This window comes from Macaca nemestrina, chromosome 4 (assembly GCF_043159975.1).
Source record: "Macaca nemestrina isolate mMacNem1 chromosome 4, mMacNem.hap1, whole genome shotgun sequence".
In the NCBI taxonomy this organism is placed as follows: Eukaryota; Metazoa; Chordata; class Mammalia; order Primates; family Cercopithecidae; genus Macaca; species Macaca nemestrina.
The window spans coordinates 21,126,926-21,146,492 of NC_092128.1; the positions used below are offsets into that span (position 1 = coordinate 21,126,926).

The window sequence follows — 19,567 nt, forward strand, 5'->3', positions numbered from 1 at the left end:
ATGCTGTGCCACGTTGGAATGTACACAAGCTATGGGGTCAGATAGGTTTTGGTTTACATCTTAGGTCCTCTACTTATTAGTTACGTGACTTTGAGATGATTATTTAATATTTTAGTGTATGTAGTTCCTGGAACTCAAGTAGTAGGCACTCAGTACTCTGTCATTGTTCATTTTCTTTTTTATGATGAAAAGGAGTGTTTCTGTTGTATGGATGTGTATGAATTTCCCAAACTTTATTGGATCATCGAAGTCTGTTTGGATTTTGGTTGAATCCAAAATCCAACACTGCATGAAATGCCTCAGTGTTGCTGATTGACGGGGCCTTGCGCATGTTGTCATTTCCACCATCAGTTCCTTTTACTTTCTCCAGCACCAGTAGGAGAACCAATGGCAAACAGTACATTATTAGTCACTGTCGCGCTTTCCACCAACATTTCGCACTAAAAATGTGTATTTTAAACTACATGTTTGCTCATCTTAAAGAGTTAGATTATAAACTGTTAGAAATCAGGGACTATTAAACAACCATTTTCATTTGCAGTGGATTCAGAATATAATCATCTGGAGTTGGGAAAGGATGTGTCTGCGAATGCCCGTGAATGCCAACCAAAGTGCTGTGCAGTCAGGAAACACCAGCCCTCCCTGCTCTCTCCAGCCCGTCTTAAAGGGTCCTTCTTCCCAACTTGTAGCACTTCACACCTGTAACTGGGAAAAGGGGGATTCCAATTTGAGCCTAAGATATTCTTTCAGGGGGCTTTGGATATATCTGGCCTGCTGCAAGTCTGTTTTCAGGAGGTACTGGGGAGCCTCCTGGGAGACTGTTCTTCTTAGGGGAAGGGGTACCAGGCCCAGAGATCTCAACCAGAAATTGGAAGGCAGGACTGATTCCAAGTATTGTGTGGATTTTTTTTAAAGCTATTCATGCTCTAAGGACCAGGCAAGGGGTAGGGGATGGGTAGGGAGGAAGTATGGGCTGGCCGCAGGTCAATAGGGATTGTTGGTAAAAAATGGAGTGGTCCTTCCCCTTTCAGAACAGCTTAAGACTTTAGAGCAAAAGTAACGTGCTTCGGTACCATCTGGAAAGGTACTGACTGAAGCCTGGATGGAGAAACGTTAACCCACTCATGCCCAGAGCATAGCTAAACTTCAGCACCTTGAGGCCACCAGCTTACGGGCAGCAGGAGTGCCCAGTGGAAAACTGAGGTGCCAGGAAAAGTGGCAGCCATCACTTAAAGAAGGAGCTCTTGAGCAGGCCAGGGGAACAGGAGACCGCTTTTCATAGCTTAGCAGGAAGGAGAGACCCGCTCCTACGATGGAGAGTGGCCAGCAGTAAGAGGACAGGGTTTGTGCCGTGTGGTCTTATCTGTGGGCTTACCTGTAAATTTACCCGAGGACTTGAAGAGATATCAGCAGGGAGCACCCAGCGAGGGCTTTGGGGCTGGCATTACAGGTGGTAGACGGTCAAATATATGCTCCGACCAGTGAAATCTCACTGTGAGAATGAATGCACACTCGGGCAGTGGCTGTGCAGAAGGAAAAGGCAACTGTGCTGTTGGGTAGAAAGGGAATTTTCTGGGGAAGTCCTGGGAGAACAGAGAAAACGCTTCATAAAGAAGGAAAGGTGCTGCATCGTAGAACCATTTAGCTCAAACTTTCTTTAAGTAGAATTTAAAGTAATTATGCTGTTGAGTATTTCTCAGCATTAAGTAAACATACAAAATGCTTTTAAAGAAAATGGTGCTGGGCGCAAGTGGCTCGTGCCTGTAATTCCAGCACTTTGGGAGGCAGAGGTGAGAGGATCTTTTGAGCTCAGAAGTTCCAGACGAGCTGGGCAACAAAGTGAGACCTGTCTCTACAAAAAATAAAAAATACAAAAACTTAGCTGGGCATGATGACTCATGCCTGTATTCCCTCCCGGCTACTCAGGAGTCTGAGGCAGGAGGATTGCTAGAGCCCATGAGGTTGAGGCTGCAGTGAGCTGTGATCACTCCGCTGTACTTCAGCCTGTGTGACAGAGCAAGACTTTATCTCCAGAAAAAAAAAAAAGAAACAAAAATTGTACCTGAATACATTTAAATATAAACCAGTTCTAAACTACATTCAGTCATGCTTCTATATAATCAGAAACAAACAAAAATGTACAATTAAGTACAAAAAAAATCTTCACATTAAATAGAACTTAATTTAGTGATATTAACTCATAGAATGAATGATCTTTTTGTTGCTTAAATTAAAATCACTATACCTGGGAAAAATGTCATGTAGATGGAACCGTATAGGAGTGGTTTTTTTTTTTTTTTTTTTTTTTTGAGATGGAGTCTCGCACTGTTGCCTGGGCTGGAGTGCAATGATGCAATCCCAGCTCACTACAGCCTCTGCCTCCTGAGTTCAAGTGATTCTGCCTCAGCTTTCCGAGTAACTGGGATTATAGATGCCTGCCACCATGCCCAGCTAATTTTTTGTATTTTTAGTAGAGATGGGGTTTCACTATGTTGGCCAGGCTGGTCTTGAACTCCTGACCTCGTGATCTGGCCAACTTCGGCCTCCCAAAGTGCTGGGATTACAAGCGTGAGCCACAGCGCCTGTCCCGCAAAGGCGTTTTGAGTCCAGAAAGCTTCTACTCCGTGTGCTGAGGGTTGCTCCAATTCACCCACTACTACTAGCCATTTGAACTGCTGAAAGCAAAACCATTCTTGTGGCCAACCTGTCCTTAATTTGCTTGAATTGGGAGAACTTGTTTCATTGGTACTAGCTGGGGGCGAAGATGCAAGCCCAGGAAAAATCTGCTTGTCCTTCTAGCACCTGAATGCTATTCGGGGGTAGACTGTGATGAGAAGCAAGTTATCTGTGAAAGCCCACAGTGTTCTGTGAATAAATGATTTGATGATGTTTTCCAATGAACTTATGTGGCTGTCTAACATTGTTACATCACAGCATGCATTTTCTGAAAATCCTTGAGACCCAAGAGAGAGCATCTGCTCATCATATCTTTCCACTTTGCCATATGCACTGGGTTTGGGGGTGGGGGATGAGGGTAAGGAGGAGCTTCAACTCTTTACACCACTCACACGGAACTCATCCCGGGTGCTGTAACTCAGGAGGGTGTGTTGTCAGATCCTTTTCTACGCCTTGCAGTGTTCAGAATTTGCAAAGAATTTTACCATCTGCTCTTTCTGTGTGCTGATGTCACACAGAGCAGAGTATATAAGACTGTTCTTATCCCTCAAACTTTGCCTTTTAAGGAGAGGCACAGTTGTCCAATTTTAGGGATAAAATGTCTCCTTTTTTTTTCCTACTCTTGCTCTCTTGTCTTTTTCCTGGAGAAAGGCTAGAGTCTGTTTCAAAGGATGGTTTTAAAGACCCCTGGCTCTGGGCATGAGGGTCCAGTTGAGCAGGCATCTCTGTTCTTTCATATGTTGGCTTCTTTTCTGACTCTGGAGTTGCTGTGAGCCTTTAAGAACCATAGGCTTGAGCTGCAGGTGGCTGTTTGCCTCTCTGCCCTAAATAGAGCTGTGCTTGTTTTTCCTCTCCTTTCTCTCTCTCTTCCAACCTGCCTCTGAATGCCTCTTACTCTGAATTGGCATTTCCAATTACAGCCCCCCACCCCTGGCCACTCCTTCTGTTATTCTCTGCTGGTCATTTTTTATTTTTCCTTCTCTTTGCCTTTGTCCCTTTTTTATGTTTTTGTCAATGTTTCTCATCTCTTGGTTAAATGAGTTCTTCTTTTAGTCAACATTTTCTTAGTCTGTTCAGGTTGCTATAACAAAATATCATAAACGAGTCACTTATAAACAACAGAAATTGATCTCTTACAGTTCTGGAGGCTGGGAAGTCCAAGATAAAAGTGTTGGGAGATTCAGTGTTGGGCGAGGGCCTGCTTTCTGGTTCACAGGAGGCAGCTTCTTGCTGTGTCCTCGCATAGTGGAAGGGAAGCACTCTAGTCTTTTCAGCTCCTTATAAGGGCACAAATCCCATCAATGAGGCCTCCACTTATAACTTAATCATCTCCCAAAGGTGCTGTGTCCTAATACCATCACATAGGGGACTGGGTTTCAGCATAGGGATTTAGGAGAGACATAACCATTCAGACTTCAGCCACCAGCCAATCAGAGTGTTCCTTTTCCTTTGTTCTCAATCGCTGAGAAACAAGCCACAGCCTGTCAGGGGTAATGTGGAGGCAGCTACTTCTAACTCAGGGCAGTGCAAGGACAGGACCTTCAAGTGTGAAGGCTGATTCTGAGCCCCAGTGAGCTCTGTGACAACAGTGCTAGAAGGCACTGGTGTTCGTGTCTTCTTCCAGAGGAAACTGTCCCTTGGGGCTCTGTTGAAATGCAGGCATGAAGCCACGGCAACCTTTCTGGGTCACATGGGGAGATCAAAAAGCATCTCTTCTCTGTCAGACTCCCCTCACGGCTGTTGTTATCATTGGCAGGACTCTCCTTCAGCAACTCCAGAAGCTTCAGACTTTGGTGGTGGGCAAGGTTTCTCGAACCTGCAAGTTAGCCGGCACGCAGACTGGCACCTGCCTCATGGTGAGCTTCCCAGCAGGGTGGTGCCGTGACCGCCCCTGGCCTGGCCCCTGTCTCCCCTCTCCCTCTGCTTACCAAGGCCAAGTGCTGTGCAGCAGGAGAAACCACACGGAGGAACTCCACTCTGAGGCTGTTCCTCGGTGAGGCCTTCCGGTGATGTCACCCGTGGGTGCAGTCCACCGGCCTGAAGAGGAACGTCTGTGTCCCTGGCTCTCCCAGGGTATAAAGCTGTGCTGTCCAGGGCCTGGAGTCTGCAGCCCCTTGTGTTCTCTCTCTCCCCACAGGTTGTGGTGCTGTGCTTTGCTGTTGCATTCGGCAGCTTCTTTCAAGGCTATGGGCCCTATCCTTCTGCCACCAAGATGGCTCTGCCCAGCCAGCATTCCCTGCAGGAGCCCTACACAGCCTCCGTGGGTAAGACAGCACGTGGCAACTTGGGCAGGGTCTTGTTTTATTTCCCTGGAGCTGGGTTTCTCAGCCTTCCAAAAGGAATCTTCTGTGAAAGTTCAGTGTTTAAAAAGTGGTAAAAGTGGAGCTTCTCCCTTAGAAGAAGCAAGTGGGGGTTCCCCTGGGGCCCCTCATCCGCTGGACTGAGGCATCACTGGGAATTTTCTAGAGCTGGACAGAGCACAGTTTGCAAACTACTGTTCTAGACTGTGCTCCCTGATCCATTCTGACATCTAATTTTTGAGTTCTGATAAGGGAGAGGGAAGTACATGAGGGACAGAGTCTGTTGCTTTCTGTGACGTTTTAAGAGAACTGCTGTGTTTCTGCCTCCACTGAGGGGGATTGTATGAGTAATGTAATGTAATGTATATGGTAAGGGCTTGTAAAGTGAAGTTAAAGAATCAGCAAGGTCAGGGCCAGGCGTGGTGGCTCACGCCTGTAATCCCAGCACTTTGGGAGGCTGAGGCGGGAAGATCATGAGGTCAGGAGACCAAGACCATCCTAGCTAACATGGTGAAACCCTGCCTCTATTAAAAAATACAAAAAATTAGCCGGGCATGGTGGCGGGTGCCTGTAGTCCCAGCTACTGGGGAGGCTGAGGCAGGAGAATGGTGTGAACCTGGGAGGTAGAGCTTGCAGTGAGCCAAGATTGCACCACTGCACTCCAGCCTGGATGACAGAGCAAGACTCCATCTAAAAAAAAAAAAAAAAAAAAAAAAAAAAAAGAATCAGCAAGGTCAGGAGTTCAAGACCAACCTGACCAATATGCTGAAACCCCGTCTCTACTAAAAATACAAAAATTAACTGGGCGTGGTGGCGCACGCACCTATAGTCCCAGCTGCTTGGGAGGCTGAGGCAGGAGAATCACTTGAACCCGAGAGACGGAGGTTGCAGTGAGCAGAGATTGCACCACTACACTCCAGCCTGGGCGACAGAGCAAGACTCCATCTCAAACAAAAATAATCAGCCTGCCTTACAAAACCTTAGGCCCAAGATCTAGAGAATTTGGGGACTCAGGTGTCAGATAAGAAGTGTATGGTGTTCTCATCTGGAAATAAAGGGATGGTGAGTAAGGAATACACACACAAATTCATACATACACCTATAGGAAGAAGCGTGGGGTTAGGTGGTACAGTAGGAGGTTTTGCATTCTAAGGTTTCAGTTATCTGTAGCCAGTGAACATACCTGCAGTTCCCTTAAAATAGCTGAATACACTATAATAAGAAACGCTACCTGCAGCCAATAAAAATACCTGCGGTTCCCTTAAAATAGCTGAATACACTAAATAAGAAACATTACCTGCAGTCAATGAAAATACCTGCAGTTATGTGAAAATAGCTGACTACACCACAATAAGAAATTTTGAGAAAGAGAGGCCACATTCATGTAACTTTTATTGGAAGATATGGTTAGAGTTGTTCTATTTTATTTTTATTGTTGTTAATTGCTTACTGGGCCTAATTTCTAAATCAAACTTTATCATAGGTACATATGTATAGGAAAAGGCATATAAACCCTATATGCTGTATGCCCATATATAAACCCAATATGGCTTTTCCTGTAATATATACCTTATACCATATACATAGGGTTCAGTTCTATCTTCGGTTTCAACCATCCACTGGGGTTCTTGAAACGTATACCCCATGGATAAGGGACTACTGTATTATATTTGGGATAGGGAAAATTTTGCCATTTTGAAACATCTGTGGCCTTCACCAGGCAGATGCATCTCTGCCAGGTATGACAGAAGTGCTGGCATTCCAATTAAATAATTTCAGTGGCCTGTTGGGAATTTTTCCCCCTAAGGAACTCTCTCTCTAAATTTAATTGGAAGCATAGTTTCTATGTCGTGGAAAATTGCTACAGAGCCATCTAGCTGTGTGACTGTCCTACAAAACAAAGGAGATTGTCTGTCCTTTGATGTATGGCTTTGGCTTTGTGTCTCTTCTTCACTTTCTAAATGAAATGCCCTGTACCTCATCCCCCTGCCAGACCTACTCACTGGGGATGCTTCTTCTTTTAGCTGGGTCTGGACATCTGCAAGTATTCCATTCCCATTCTCCACGAATCATGTTCCCTAGATGGTTATGGCTGGCAAGGAGGGGAGTTTTATATTTTCAAAGCAGTGGGGGTGGTAGTTTGCCTTGTGTTTATTTGCTTTTCTATTGTTCTTCCAGTACCGTATAATTGGTATAATTTTTCAACGCACAAACTCCAAAGCTCTAAAGTCTTTAGAGAAAGCCAAATCCTGTTGGCACCCATAGTGCTGAGCAACAAGAACCCACACGTTGTCATCTGCCACCAGCCCTTAGTACCTGGTGTGAGGAGATGTGTTGGACCCCTGTAGTCTTTTGCTAACACCTTGTTATTCTGCTCTGTCCTCAGTGAGATCCAGGAACCTGCTGATCTATGAGGAACATTCTCCCCAAGAAGAGCTGTCCAGCCCAGGCTCAGCTGGGGAGCTGGGGGGCTGGGACAGAGGTTCCTCCCTGCTCAGGGTGTCAACGCTGGAGTCCAGGCCGGATGTGGATCTTCCCCATTTCATTATCTCGAATGAGACCAGCCTGGAGAAGTCAGTGCTCTTGGAGCTGCAGCAGCACCTGTGAGTCATAGAGACACAGAGCCAACTCCTCTAGTGCACTGATGGTGGGTTATGAGTCACCAACCTGGAATGTGAGGTCAAGACTCTCCATAGGCCTGGTTCAGTCCCTCAGCTCTCTCAGGACCTATTTCCAGGACCTGGGACTGCGGAGAGTCTGTTGCTGGCCAACAGCTGCCCTGAGTAGAGATGGGGAAAAAACCCAGCATGAGCTCCCCTATGTCTGCTGCATCAGTGGGTAGCTGGCGTGATGGCATCAAGAAGTGGAGGAAGGGCTTGAATCCCTTCCCCCACTGTCTCCACCCTCCCTTCCAAGCCACACAAGTGAATGCACAGCCCAGGTAACCACAATGTGTTTACTGTGCAAATCCAACTTTAAGACATGTTCTGTGGCTTCAACTAGGGAGTAGATATATATTGGGCTATATGTCAATATATGTTTATGATTTATATGTAAATATACATATAATTTAAAGCTATATGTATATTTGTTATATGTGTTAAAGCTATAGCTATTATAGTTTTATACTTATAAATGTATGTTGAGGTACCATTTAAGAGGCGCTGGACATGCATTTCCACATTGAAAACAACCTCTATTTGGCTCCAATTCTACATGAGTTGTTTCTCTTAGGTAGTTTCTGGGAAAAATCCCTTTGTAAACATAAAGGCTTATGCGACGACAAGGTATTGTTATTGTGGTAGGGGAGGTCCCTGGGCTTGCACGCACGCTCCTGGTTACGTGTGGCATGGTTGGTGATTTAGCTGAACTCTGCTCCTGTGCTTCCCAGAAATGAGGCCATTCCAATGTAAATGTGAAAGATTTTGTTTCAGATTCTTCAGCTTTCATCCCCTAATTCTGCAGGGGATGGTTTATAATTAAGTACTTTTATGTGTGTACATTATACATACATATTTAACATTTACTAGCACTTACTATTTTAAGCACTTTACAGATGTGAGGCAGGTTGAGTATCCCTTCTCTGAAATGCCTGGGACCAGCAGTGTTGTAGATTTCAGATTTTGGAATATTTGCATTATACTTAACAGTTAAGCATCCCTGATCCAAAAATCCAAAATGCTTCAGTGAGCATTTCTTTTGAGCATCATGTCAATGCTCAAAAATGTCTAGATTTTAGAGAATTTTAGATTTTAGATTTTTGGATGAGGGCTAACAGTATCATACAAATCCTTTTAGCTATCCCAGGTGGTAAGGCATCATTATTATTCCCGTCATAGAGAAACTTCCCAATGTAGCCACCGCTGGGCTCTCTAGAAGACCCAATTGCCTTCTTACTTGGCTCTGGACACAGTTTCTCTCCTCTTAGCTAAGCTGTTCAAGGCCCCATTCAAATCCCATTTGTTCTGTGATGTCTCCTAGATAACAGAGCCTCCTTGCCTCCTCTGAATGCCTACAGATTTTCCATGTCGTTACACAGTTTAATAATGTATTGATTTTCTGTTATGGATTTATTATTATTTCAAATAGCTCATTGTTAAAAATCTTTGTCTGGATTATTAACTCTTCTAGGCCAAGGATCGGCTCTTATTTTATTTTCTCCTTCCCTGAGTTTAGCATAGGGCTAAACATCCTAAGTAAATAGAATAATTTAATGCATCTCATAACAGGTGATTATCAAGCCACCATGCTTATCCTTAGTAGGACTGGGATGCCTTGGGTGGGGATAAAGGCAAGAATGTGGACCAGTGGAGAGGCTGGTAGCAGGGGACTTTGGAAATAGAGAATTGCTACTAGGAGAGAAGAGGACAAGAAACATCTCACCAAGTTACAACCCCTGAATGATTGCATCACACTACAAAGCATGAGAATTGTAGCTAACAGCTGGTGACTAATACTTCTTTTTCCTTTTAATGCCTTCACAGGGTCAGCGCCAAACTGGAGGGAAATGAAACACTAAAAGTTGTAGAACTCGACAGAAGAGTGAACACCACTTTCTAAAGAGGCTGCCTGCACCCCGTCCTTTCCCTTAACTCTACTTTTACATCCCCAAACCACCTTTGTCATCAGCTTTTCCTCTTTGCCACCGGATCTTCATGAAGACATGGGCAAGCATTAGTGGCTTCAGATGGGAGGCCAGCCTGGGACTTCCCCTGCAGTGAGAGAGCATCTCCCCCTGGTCCATGCCCCTCCTGTGCAGAAGGAAGCCTGCATCCCTCCCTTCCTTTCTCTTACTGCCATAGGAAATTATTTTAGGGGCTGGAAGTGGGACAAGCAGGCTTGTTTCCACCAACAGTGCCAAAAAGATACTGCCTAATGTGCACCTGTGAGGCGTGATCCGCTCCCACTTTGGAGACGAGATGGCTCTTGTTCAGTCAAGACCCCAGACTCTGGCCACAAAAATGCCATGATGCCTGTTGGTATTTGGCAAAGCACTGACCCCTGTCCTCCCTTGCTCGCACTGGGGTCTCCCGTGTGAACGCACCCGATGGCAGCCCTCCACCCACTCTGCCCTCTGGGAGCCCTCGCTGGATTGTCTCCTGCACCAGCACTGGCAGACGAGGGCTCCCGTTCATATTCTCAGGCCGCAAGTGCAATGCCTGAGGGGATCAGGCTTTTCTACTCCAGGCAAACCTGCCCCATCTTGTCGCTTTTAGGACCTCCCACAACCTGGTTCCCCACACATCCATAGTTCTGCCTCCCCGGCTTCTCCTCCCCACTTGTAAATAGTATTTATTAGCTTGCCGAGGCTTCCTGCTAGCAACCACACTGAAGAGATCAGTGCCTCCTTTCAAGCTAGCCAAGTTTTCTGCTAGCCTTCAGAGCGAGGAGGGCACCTTAGGCTCTGGGATCCCCTGTCTTTTCCAGACAATGTTTTGTTTCCTTTCCTTTTTTTTTTTTTTTTCTTTTAACTGGAATAATAACCAATGAAAAAGAAGTTCCCTTAAGTATGTATATGTCTGCCTCCAGGATGAGCTCAGAGCGAGAGATGGCACCATGCCTCGCTCAGGCCCGGGGCTCCCTGGCCACAAGCTTTTTCTATCCTGTTTTCGTGACAGAGAAGGGAAGCCCTGTTCCTGACAACAGACTTTTCAGACAGCCTTGCTGGCTTGTCTTTCCACACCTGCCTGGCCCCCTCCTCCCTCCACACTTCCACTTTGTCCTCCTCGTCCCCTGCCTGCACAAAGCACGGTGGGGTGGGTGACATTTGTGTATCCACATTCTTACCTTTGATAGTCAGGTTTGGCTACTTTGCAGCTCGCCCAAAGAGATACAACGTAACCCCCAACCTACTTTTAGTTGTTTTTTTTTTTTAATGATTAAAAGTAACTTTTGTAGTTTAAAAAAATCTTTCCTCTTTCATACAAATAAGAAATGGAAATTGCCTTTTTATTGTATAATGTAGAAGACCCTCAAGTGTTTTTTTCCCAGCTTAGGAAAGATTTTGTGTAAGAAATATGCATAGAGTTTGTATTTTATTTTTAGGAGCAGCTGAAATGCCTTTGGTTTTGGCTTCTCTCTCTCTCACTCGCTCGCTCTCTCCCCTTCTCTCTCTCTCTCCCCTCCACCACACACACGTCATCTGCATTGTTATTGGAGCCTGTACTTAGAGGGATTAAGCCCACAACCTGGCTTCCATTCCATATCAGGTACAGGATTTGATGTTATTAACATTTGTCATCGTATCTCATAAGCGGGGCCCTGCCTTGTCTGTCTAGGCCCGTTTGGGGCTCCCTGTGAGTGATTCCCCTCTCTCTGCTATGCTGGAGAGGGTTCCAGCCTGGAACGCGGCCAAGTTCATCTTCTCAATGTGAGTGGAAGCTGGACTGGGCCCCTGTAGTCCTGGCAGCCCTGTTGTCTGGAGGGTTCTTGTTGTCCCTCACATTAGCCGGGGTGGAGACTGTCTGGGCTGTGCAGGAGCAGGGTTGCTAGCAGGCTCTGCTTCTGCTTCTCTCTGCTCCACTGTCTGCAGGCCAGATCCTGTTGGGCCTGGCTGGTGTCTGGTAGCCAGTGGGCCTCCACTGACCCATCCCTCTCTTTTAAACTGTCAGGTCATTATCAGGCATAGGCAGCCATAGGGCCCAAAGAAGGCAAAAAGATAAGATTTACTTACTTAAGTAGATTTGGGCAATGAGGAAGGAAAGGTTTCAAATTTAAGAGCAGAAGTGAGAGAATGAGCCAGCTCATGTACCTGCTGCGACTGAACCAGAGTGGGTTTTCAAGGCTCCCGGGTGTAGAGTAGAAAACGTGCTCTTCTGAATGAGGAGGGAGAAGGTAAAGGAAACTTCTAGCCCCTGTCCTTAGTGCTTTGAGGATTTTATTTTCTCCCTTACCTACCCTTGCTTGACATCACTCTGTCTAGACCTCCAAACAGCGGGACTCTTTCTCTGGGAAACTGTCCTTCCAAAACGGAATCTATGTAGAAACATGGGACATTAGCCAGAGAGCTCAGATGGCCCTTTTAAGGGGGCTCCAAGAACCAACATCACTGCTCTTTTAGATAAACCTCTGCCCTCCACTCCTTGCTTGAGTGAGTTAAAGGAACTAACAATTGTCCCTTTAGGAGGACACAATGGGGTCAAGAGGACGCAGAAGAGTTGTATAGCACCAGATTGGTTCCAAATAATTAATGGATGTGTGCGCATTTTCTGTTCAGGAATTAAGACCAGAATATCAGTGGATTTGTTTTCCCCATCAAGTGGCCTCTTAGACTAGTCATTAACTTATGATTAGCTCTAAAGATTTCAAATAGTGGCAGACATTGTCTCCTGAATGTAAGTTTTGAGAAATACGAGTCTGTCAGAGCGACCATAAGCAATAAAGAGTAAATCTCTTAATTATATTTTTCATCATGTAAACAGGTTTCCCATTTCCCTTTCTTAGATTGCACCAGTGAAAGAGCTATCTTGCAAAGATTCAGAGAACTAATTTTTCACTGGATAAGACCTGCGTAACCCAGACCCCCCCAGTGTGGTTCTTTTCGCAGCTCTCGACTTTGCACTTAAAAAGGGATATTGTAAATGAAAGGCTGCAGTGCCAGTTTTAAGAAAGAATTTCTGTGAAGTGTGAGGACTCTGGAGTCTAGCTCACATAAAGAGAGTGTTATATAAAAATCCGACAGCTGAACTAGGTTGCTCTTTTTTGGCAGGGAGTGGGGATGAGATTTGACACCAATATGGGCAAAATTAGATAACCTTTTGGTTAATATAAATGATTTTGATTTGGAGCCCTGATTTGTAGATTGTGAAAGCAGCTTTTAGTTCAACTTATTCACAAACCCCCTATAATTACCATGTTTTTTTTTTCTTCCTAAATCTCTCGGTTCAGCTTGTGAATCTTACGTGCCCATAAAGTTGGGATGTTGAATTGGCTCTTCTTTATTCTGGCAGGGAGTCAATGTCCAGCATTTTTTCACAAGTGTTTTATTAAAATTGTTTTCCAGCATTTTATGACTCCTCCCTCCCATGTCCTCAGACCCAGCAAAAGCGTAGAGGCAGAATCAGAGGCCTCTCCAGGCCAGCTCCTCTGCACACATGTCATACAAGGTGTGAAACTGAGCACAGTCCAGAAATGGGGACATCCCACCCCCAGTTGAATAATGGCCCATTCATGCCGACCTTGCCAACACAGAGAGGGCAGAGATGCACGAGAAGACCTTCATCCTCCCCTTCATCTGCCCCAAGTCACTATAGTTGGTTCTGTTAAAGCCAGTCTTTAAGAAACCTGGGTTAAATCCACCAGCCCTTCTGCTCGCTGGGCTGGCTGGACCTGTGAAGCCGTGGGCAGGTAGTGCCCTCTTGAGAGTCATTTTGTTTGGCCACCTTCAACTGAGGCTGTCCGTAGACACATGCTAGGATAGGCCCCACTGGGAGAGCGGTTACAGGAGGGAGTAAGTGGTGGTGATGTGGGGGCTTTGAAGGATCCGGAGACAAGTCTTAGATGTTTCATTCATTCATTCATTCATTCATTCATTCATTCAGTTACTCCTAAGCCTTTTCAGTTTCATAAGGAAGAGTGTTGCCTGAGGCCCTGGGGAATATCAGGGAATAGAAGGGATTGAGGAAACATTAATAGTTATTCAAAACACCCAAATGCCTATGCTTCTCTCTCCCTCCTTCTCTCTCTGACACACACACACTCACATTCCTCCCTTGCATGCTCATTTGTGCCTTAAATGTGCCTTATATGTAAATCCAGGATGACTGAGGAATCCCTCGTCGCTGGGAGATTTTGTATATATTCTTCCATTACTAGATTGAGGTGGGTGTGGGGGAAAGAATTTTTTCCAAAGGCTGAAAAGTGGTTTCCTAAAAGTGAGCCACTATCAGATTTGCACATCAGGAGAAAAGAAATAGGGTTACATCCATTAGGAAAATCCCAGTTTGCAGGAGTGCAATCACATCAGAAAAACAACCAGCCAGGATTAAAGGTATTATAAATCCTCACAGTGGAACATTTCTCAGGGCAAAGGAACCCGGCCCATTTGAAGATTAATGTTCCATGCCTTTGTGGTCAAAGGGTCGGTACTTAGCACAGGAAAAAACTCGGTGTTGTTTTGTTTTGTTACTTTGGACAACATAAAATTCAGGAATGTTTTATTTAGTCTTGGTTTCTAGAAGGAAGGGAAATAATATTTCTTGAGCATTTACTAAGGTGTTGGGAGCTGTGCTAAGTAAGTGTTAAGTCTTTCAGTTTTATAGATACAGAAAACAAGGGTGACTCTTTACCACAGGATGAATAAAGAACTAAGTAATGTGGGAAATGCAACAATTTCCGGACTAGCTGAGCCGATTCCTTCCTGTTATCACACTGTAAGCTTTCAAGTTCTCTGGGCAGGAATTATAGCACCTGTCCCCTGCAATGGCCCTGCTGTGCAATGCTCATTGCTTCCCTTCATGCTGGAGCAGCCCCCCAGGTGTCCATCTCCTACCTTTTTGTTCCAATCTTCTGTAAGTTCCAGCTAGCAGGCTTTACATCTGGGGAAAGGAAAACCAGGGGTTTTAGCTCTGTTCTCTGCTCCCATCCTTTGCTCACCAGCTGAGTGAGAACATGAACTTTTTGCACCATGTACCCATGGCTTACACTACTTAGAAAATCACCTTTTCGGATAAAACACTTTCTGAGTTCATGGAGAACACCGGCACTCTTTGACAAAACTGTGAGTGACCCTTTTTAAACAATGCTGAGCAGACCCTGGGCTATAATCAACAGTGAGCTTTAATGTCTATGCTGACAGTTAGGTTTTGCTCTTTTTTGTAACAGGTTACGTAGACCAGCAGTGTTTAAATCTAAATAGGTCGTGAGTCTGTTATCTGTCCTATCGCGTTTTTTAAATGACTTTTTATTCTTTATTATAGCTCAGTAAATACCAAAAAAAAAAAAAAAAAAAAAAAAAAAAAGCTTTGTAGGACACTTGTACTTAGTTTGGGGAAAAAAATAAACTGAAATTGTTATGCTTTTGTATTTCCATTTCTTGCAAATAAATATTTTTTCTTAAATAGTAAGATGTTGCCCAGTCTTTACAATCTTGGTACTATTTTGAAAAGCATTTTTTTTTTATGAGCATGGATTTGTGTATGTGTGCCGAACGAACCATTCTTTCCTGGATATCTACTTGGCCTGAAAGAAGAGCCTCAAACCAGCAATCGGCATGTTATATAGGACTGAATCCAAGCCTTAGTTGGAGGAATATTGCGAATGTAATTGTTTTTTTCAGGCAGCCACGGGAAGAAAAACAGTATCCTCTAGCGACTTCTGCAGCCTGACTGTTATTTTTGTTGTCTCCTCTAACCATTCCCTAACTAGATTTCAACTGTCTGTGGATTTGATTTTGCTTTCCCCATCTCTGGTTGCTTGAGAAAGATCCTTTGGACTTGAGCCAGAAAGGAATGATCCTTCTTCCTACGAACAGTTGCAGAGGATGTCTAACAGATTCATGCTCCAGAAATTCTGATGAAATGGTTGATAAAGGTCAATGCACTCAAGCAGAGTAATTTTCATTCCATTACAATGTCTGGATCCAAATGTAGCTTTCTTCACTCAGAGACTGGGGGCTTCGTTTAGTCTCAGACTGACTTGGGATGTTAGAAACTAAGGCCAGGGACTGTGCTCACTTGGAAAAACAAAACAAAATGTGGGATTTTTTGGTTTGTTTCTTTTGTGTGTTGTTTTTTCCTTAGCAGCATGCCCAACCCTGCCCTGGCCTTGAGGGTACATTGATCTGCTCTATCTTGTCCTCACCAGAGCACCTTGACTTTCTGTTGTCACACAAGGGGGCCTTTCCCTTCAGAGGCTTTGATTATCATGCCCTACTCTTTCTTTTATGGGGAATCTGTTTCTGAAGCCCCCCACCCCCCAATATGCTGATATCTTTTCAGTGGTGTGTGGAGAGGGCAAATACTCACTGATTTGAGAATGTTCTGTGTTAATCATGCCTTTCCATTTTCTGAATTTCTAATGCTTTGACATCTAGGGCCTTGCTGACCCTGGAGGAGCCGCCCCTGCCAGGGCTAGCCCATTCCTAGCTTAGGAGCAGGCCTTTCATATACAAACCGACCTGGAGCCCATAGCCCAGCCACCTCCTCTGTGCCCTCTCATACTCTGGGCCGCTCTCCTCGTGCCCTAAGTAGCCTAGGGCCAGGTACCAGACAACTAGACACAGTCTCTAACCCCGCAGCCTACTGAAATTACTCAAACTAGACAATCCAAAGCCTGTGTACCCTGCCTGGCCTGTTTTTTCCTGTGTAAACCACAATAAAAGCCCTTGCTTGCATTTTCCCTTCGTTCCTCCTGCTTCTTGACCCACCCTGGTGCTTCCCCATGTGGCCTTGCGTGACATCCCCTCTCCTCTTGGGGACTATGAGTAACAAGCTGTCTTTTCAATGGCCTCACCATCCCCAAATAATTGTATCATAAAAATCTGCCGGCCTCGCCATACCCGAATAATCATACCATCAAACCTGCATTTTAAAATGAATATCAAATGAGAGGCTGATCCCAGACTCATGGGCATCTGGGGCTTCACAGATGGGCCTGCTGTGATTTAGCTTGAGGGAATACAGATCTATTACCTCTTTGCACACTGGTTGTCACTTTTGTTCTGGAGAGGAAAAGTGAGATCTCCAGGGAGTCGTGTGGCTTGTTCATGGGAAGAGAAAGCAGTGTCTAAAACGCTAGTCCTGTGCTCAGGTTCCAAGTTAAGTCATACTTGATATCTCTGACAATGAGTGCCATAGAGGCAAGGGAACACCTGGATACAGTGGGGGGAAGAAACAACTGGGACTCAGAAGATAGAGGTGTATGGGTTATTGCACTAGTTATACCATTAACTTGCTGGCCTGGAAAAGGAGACACTTATTGAGTGCCTACCATGTACCAGGAAGTTCTCATGAATTATCTTGAACTCCTGGGTTCAAGTGATCTTCCCACCTCAGCCTGCCGAAGTGTTGGGATTATAGGCTTGAGCCACTGCACCAGGCCAGTTTTCATGAATTATCTATGATCTTATTTAATTCCTCCAAAATCACCCCCTTCGTGGGGATACATATACCACCTTTAACATAAAGTTGAGGAAACCGGAGTTCCAAAAGAGTGAGAAACTTACTCAAGACCATCCAACAAAGCAGCTGCAGATGAGAGGTTGAGTCCTGGGCTGACACCAAGTCCACAGTCTTCGAACTACATTCCACAAGGTTGTAGGGCATTTAAAAATTATAGGTTAACTTTTCAACATTCAAAGGATTTTCATAAAACTCCAGATTTCCATCTTCTCTTGAAAGACTGGGAGACACAGCAACTTCCAGAGCTGAAAGGTATCGGCTCCCAGGACGGCGTTGTCATTTCTGGTGGCCACATTTCCCCACACCCAAGCTGGTTCACTCATTCATGGTACTTACCTGGTCCTTCTGTCATCTGAATTCACCGCCTCTGGTTTAGATGGTGGCTGAATTCTGGGGAGTGGCGACAGGGAATAAAAGGAAAGATCCTGTGTTGGTGATGGAACTAAGAGGTGGGGAGGGCGGCTAGTTTCACCCTCAGAGGCCTGAGCAGGAAGGCAGCTCGGCTGTGAGCTGTGGGGTAATGTGCACATTGGAGACCTCTCTTCTCACTACCTGAAAGAAAAACTGAAGTTTGTGGTCTGGTCTGGTCTGGTCTTCCTATTCTCAATGATGAATCTTCTTTAATCTCAAAAATTATATCAAGTAGATAAACTACATGCGTATGTATAAAACAATTCCCTGACCCATAGATAACTCACATGGATACATTGGTGCGCATTTCCAGACTCCCAATAAAAACATGAATATGAATATAAATGAGTTTTTTCATATTTAGTTTTTGTATAAAAACAAAATCATTTTGGACCTATTGGTTTTATGTCTTATTTTTCTCCACCAAACAGTATATCATAAAATCATTCTATGAGAATCAGTATTAATCTACAGCAACATTTGTATTGTCTGAATACTATATTATTTTATATAAATTATTATAATTTAACTATTAAATAACATTGGGAATTCGGGGTTGCTGTTTCTTTTTTTTATTATAAACATGCTGAAAAGAGAAACACAGTATACTAAAAAATCCTAATGATGTCACATGTCTAGGACCTTGTCCCTTACAGCAAGTCTGTCTACATGTTCTCTGCTGGACTGGCTGATCTTCCATGGGGAGGGTGGAGCAATCACTGTTGTCCCTGTTGCTCAGCTGAGAAATAGAGGCCGTAGAGATGTGGCTGGCTCCACAGTAGGTCACACAGTGAACGAGTGCAGAGCAGATCAGGAATCGGCTGTCCTGACTTCCATCCTTGTGCTGTTTCCATCAGCCGTGCCTCATCTGGGCAGGGAACACTCGCTGTCCAAGTCATCCATGACCTTCCATGGAGTTTCATTTATCCATGAAGTGAACCTGCTTTGCAAGGTGCCAGTGCCATGCTGTTTTTCTTAGCATCCTCAGGATTGAGTTGTGACCCCGGATTTGAGATACACCCGAAGGAGTCTGTCTCTACAGAGAGGGAAGAAGAAGGAAAGTGGTTCAACTCAGTCATTTCCTGCAAACTAGTCCACGTCACCGTCTGAGAGTCTGATTCCACGTGATCCCTCAAGTTGATGTTGTCTTCCAATGGTCACAGCTGTTGCTAGATAGTTTGGCAATTTTAAAGACAAGTTCTGGCCCCATGAGGAGCCCATGTGTTCTCCTCCTCCCTCTATGCTGTTGTTTTTAGATGGAGGGACAAAAATATCCATTGAGGAATACCATAAAAGCTGCCAGAGAGGCTGTTGTACTGTTCTCTGAGAAGTCTGTTTCAAAATGTTTAATGTTTCTCAAGTGAAAGAATTTGGGAATTGAGGCTGCCAGTTCATAACTAATGTCCTCCCCAGTATCACTGCAAAACAGATGGCAAGTTCAGCTTCCTAATGGGTACATGACAGCTTCTCTATGCCTGGGCTAGTTCAAAGACAATATCTCCTTGAAAAGGAAAATTCTAAATGTAAAGCAACCTACATAGTATTTAGAGATCCCTGGGACAGGAAAGGGATCCTCAATCCCCCACAGTGTTTCCTTTCTTGGGTTATTTATTGTTTAAATTAAACTTTCAGTGGTTGATACAGCTTTTTCTCATGGGTTGAGATAGTTTATATTGTAACTGAACACAGAAAATACAGTTTAGATGGTATTTTTGCTATTGCACAAATAATTTCATGCAACTGCACTCCAGGGGCAATACTTGACTGGGGGATGTACGTTGAATTAGGACAGATGCTGTAGAGATAGTCAGCATTAGAGAGTGCCATTTACGGAATAATCGGAAAATACTGAGGTAGAAACAATGCCATTGGGACCAATGACAAAATTTTCCTGTAATACAACTAAATGAAAAACATCATTATGATATTGTACATAGCTTAAAATATTAGAGAATTAAAAAGCTCTTATTGAAAAACAGAGGTACATTGTTTTATCTCTTTTCCATCCAAAGTCCTACTGCTTGGAAGTAACCAATTTCAATTTCTTTTCACATTGATCTC

The 19,567-nt window shown here is 44.5% G+C and overlaps 1 protein-coding gene across 3 annotated transcripts in view; it reads left to right on the plus strand.

The window, feature by feature from the left end:
- The window catches only part of LOC105471318 (cAMP responsive element binding protein 3 like 2), a 128,881-nt gene extending 112,568 nt beyond the window's left edge, over positions 1-16,313 (plus strand). For all 3 annotated transcript variants that reach the window (XM_071094414.1, XM_011723742.2, XM_011723747.2), the window contains exons 9-12: positions 4,433-4,532; positions 4,814-4,940; positions 7,363-7,579; positions 9,461-16,313. In XM_071094414.1, the coding sequence (XP_070950515.1) occupies positions 4,433-4,532; positions 4,814-4,940; positions 7,363-7,579; positions 9,461-9,536 (520 nt within the window). In that variant the 3' untranslated portion in view covers positions 9,537-16,313. The remainder of the gene's footprint in view (positions 1-4,432; positions 4,533-4,813; positions 4,941-7,362; positions 7,580-9,460) is intronic.
- Positions 16,314-19,567: the final 3,254 nt, after the last annotated feature.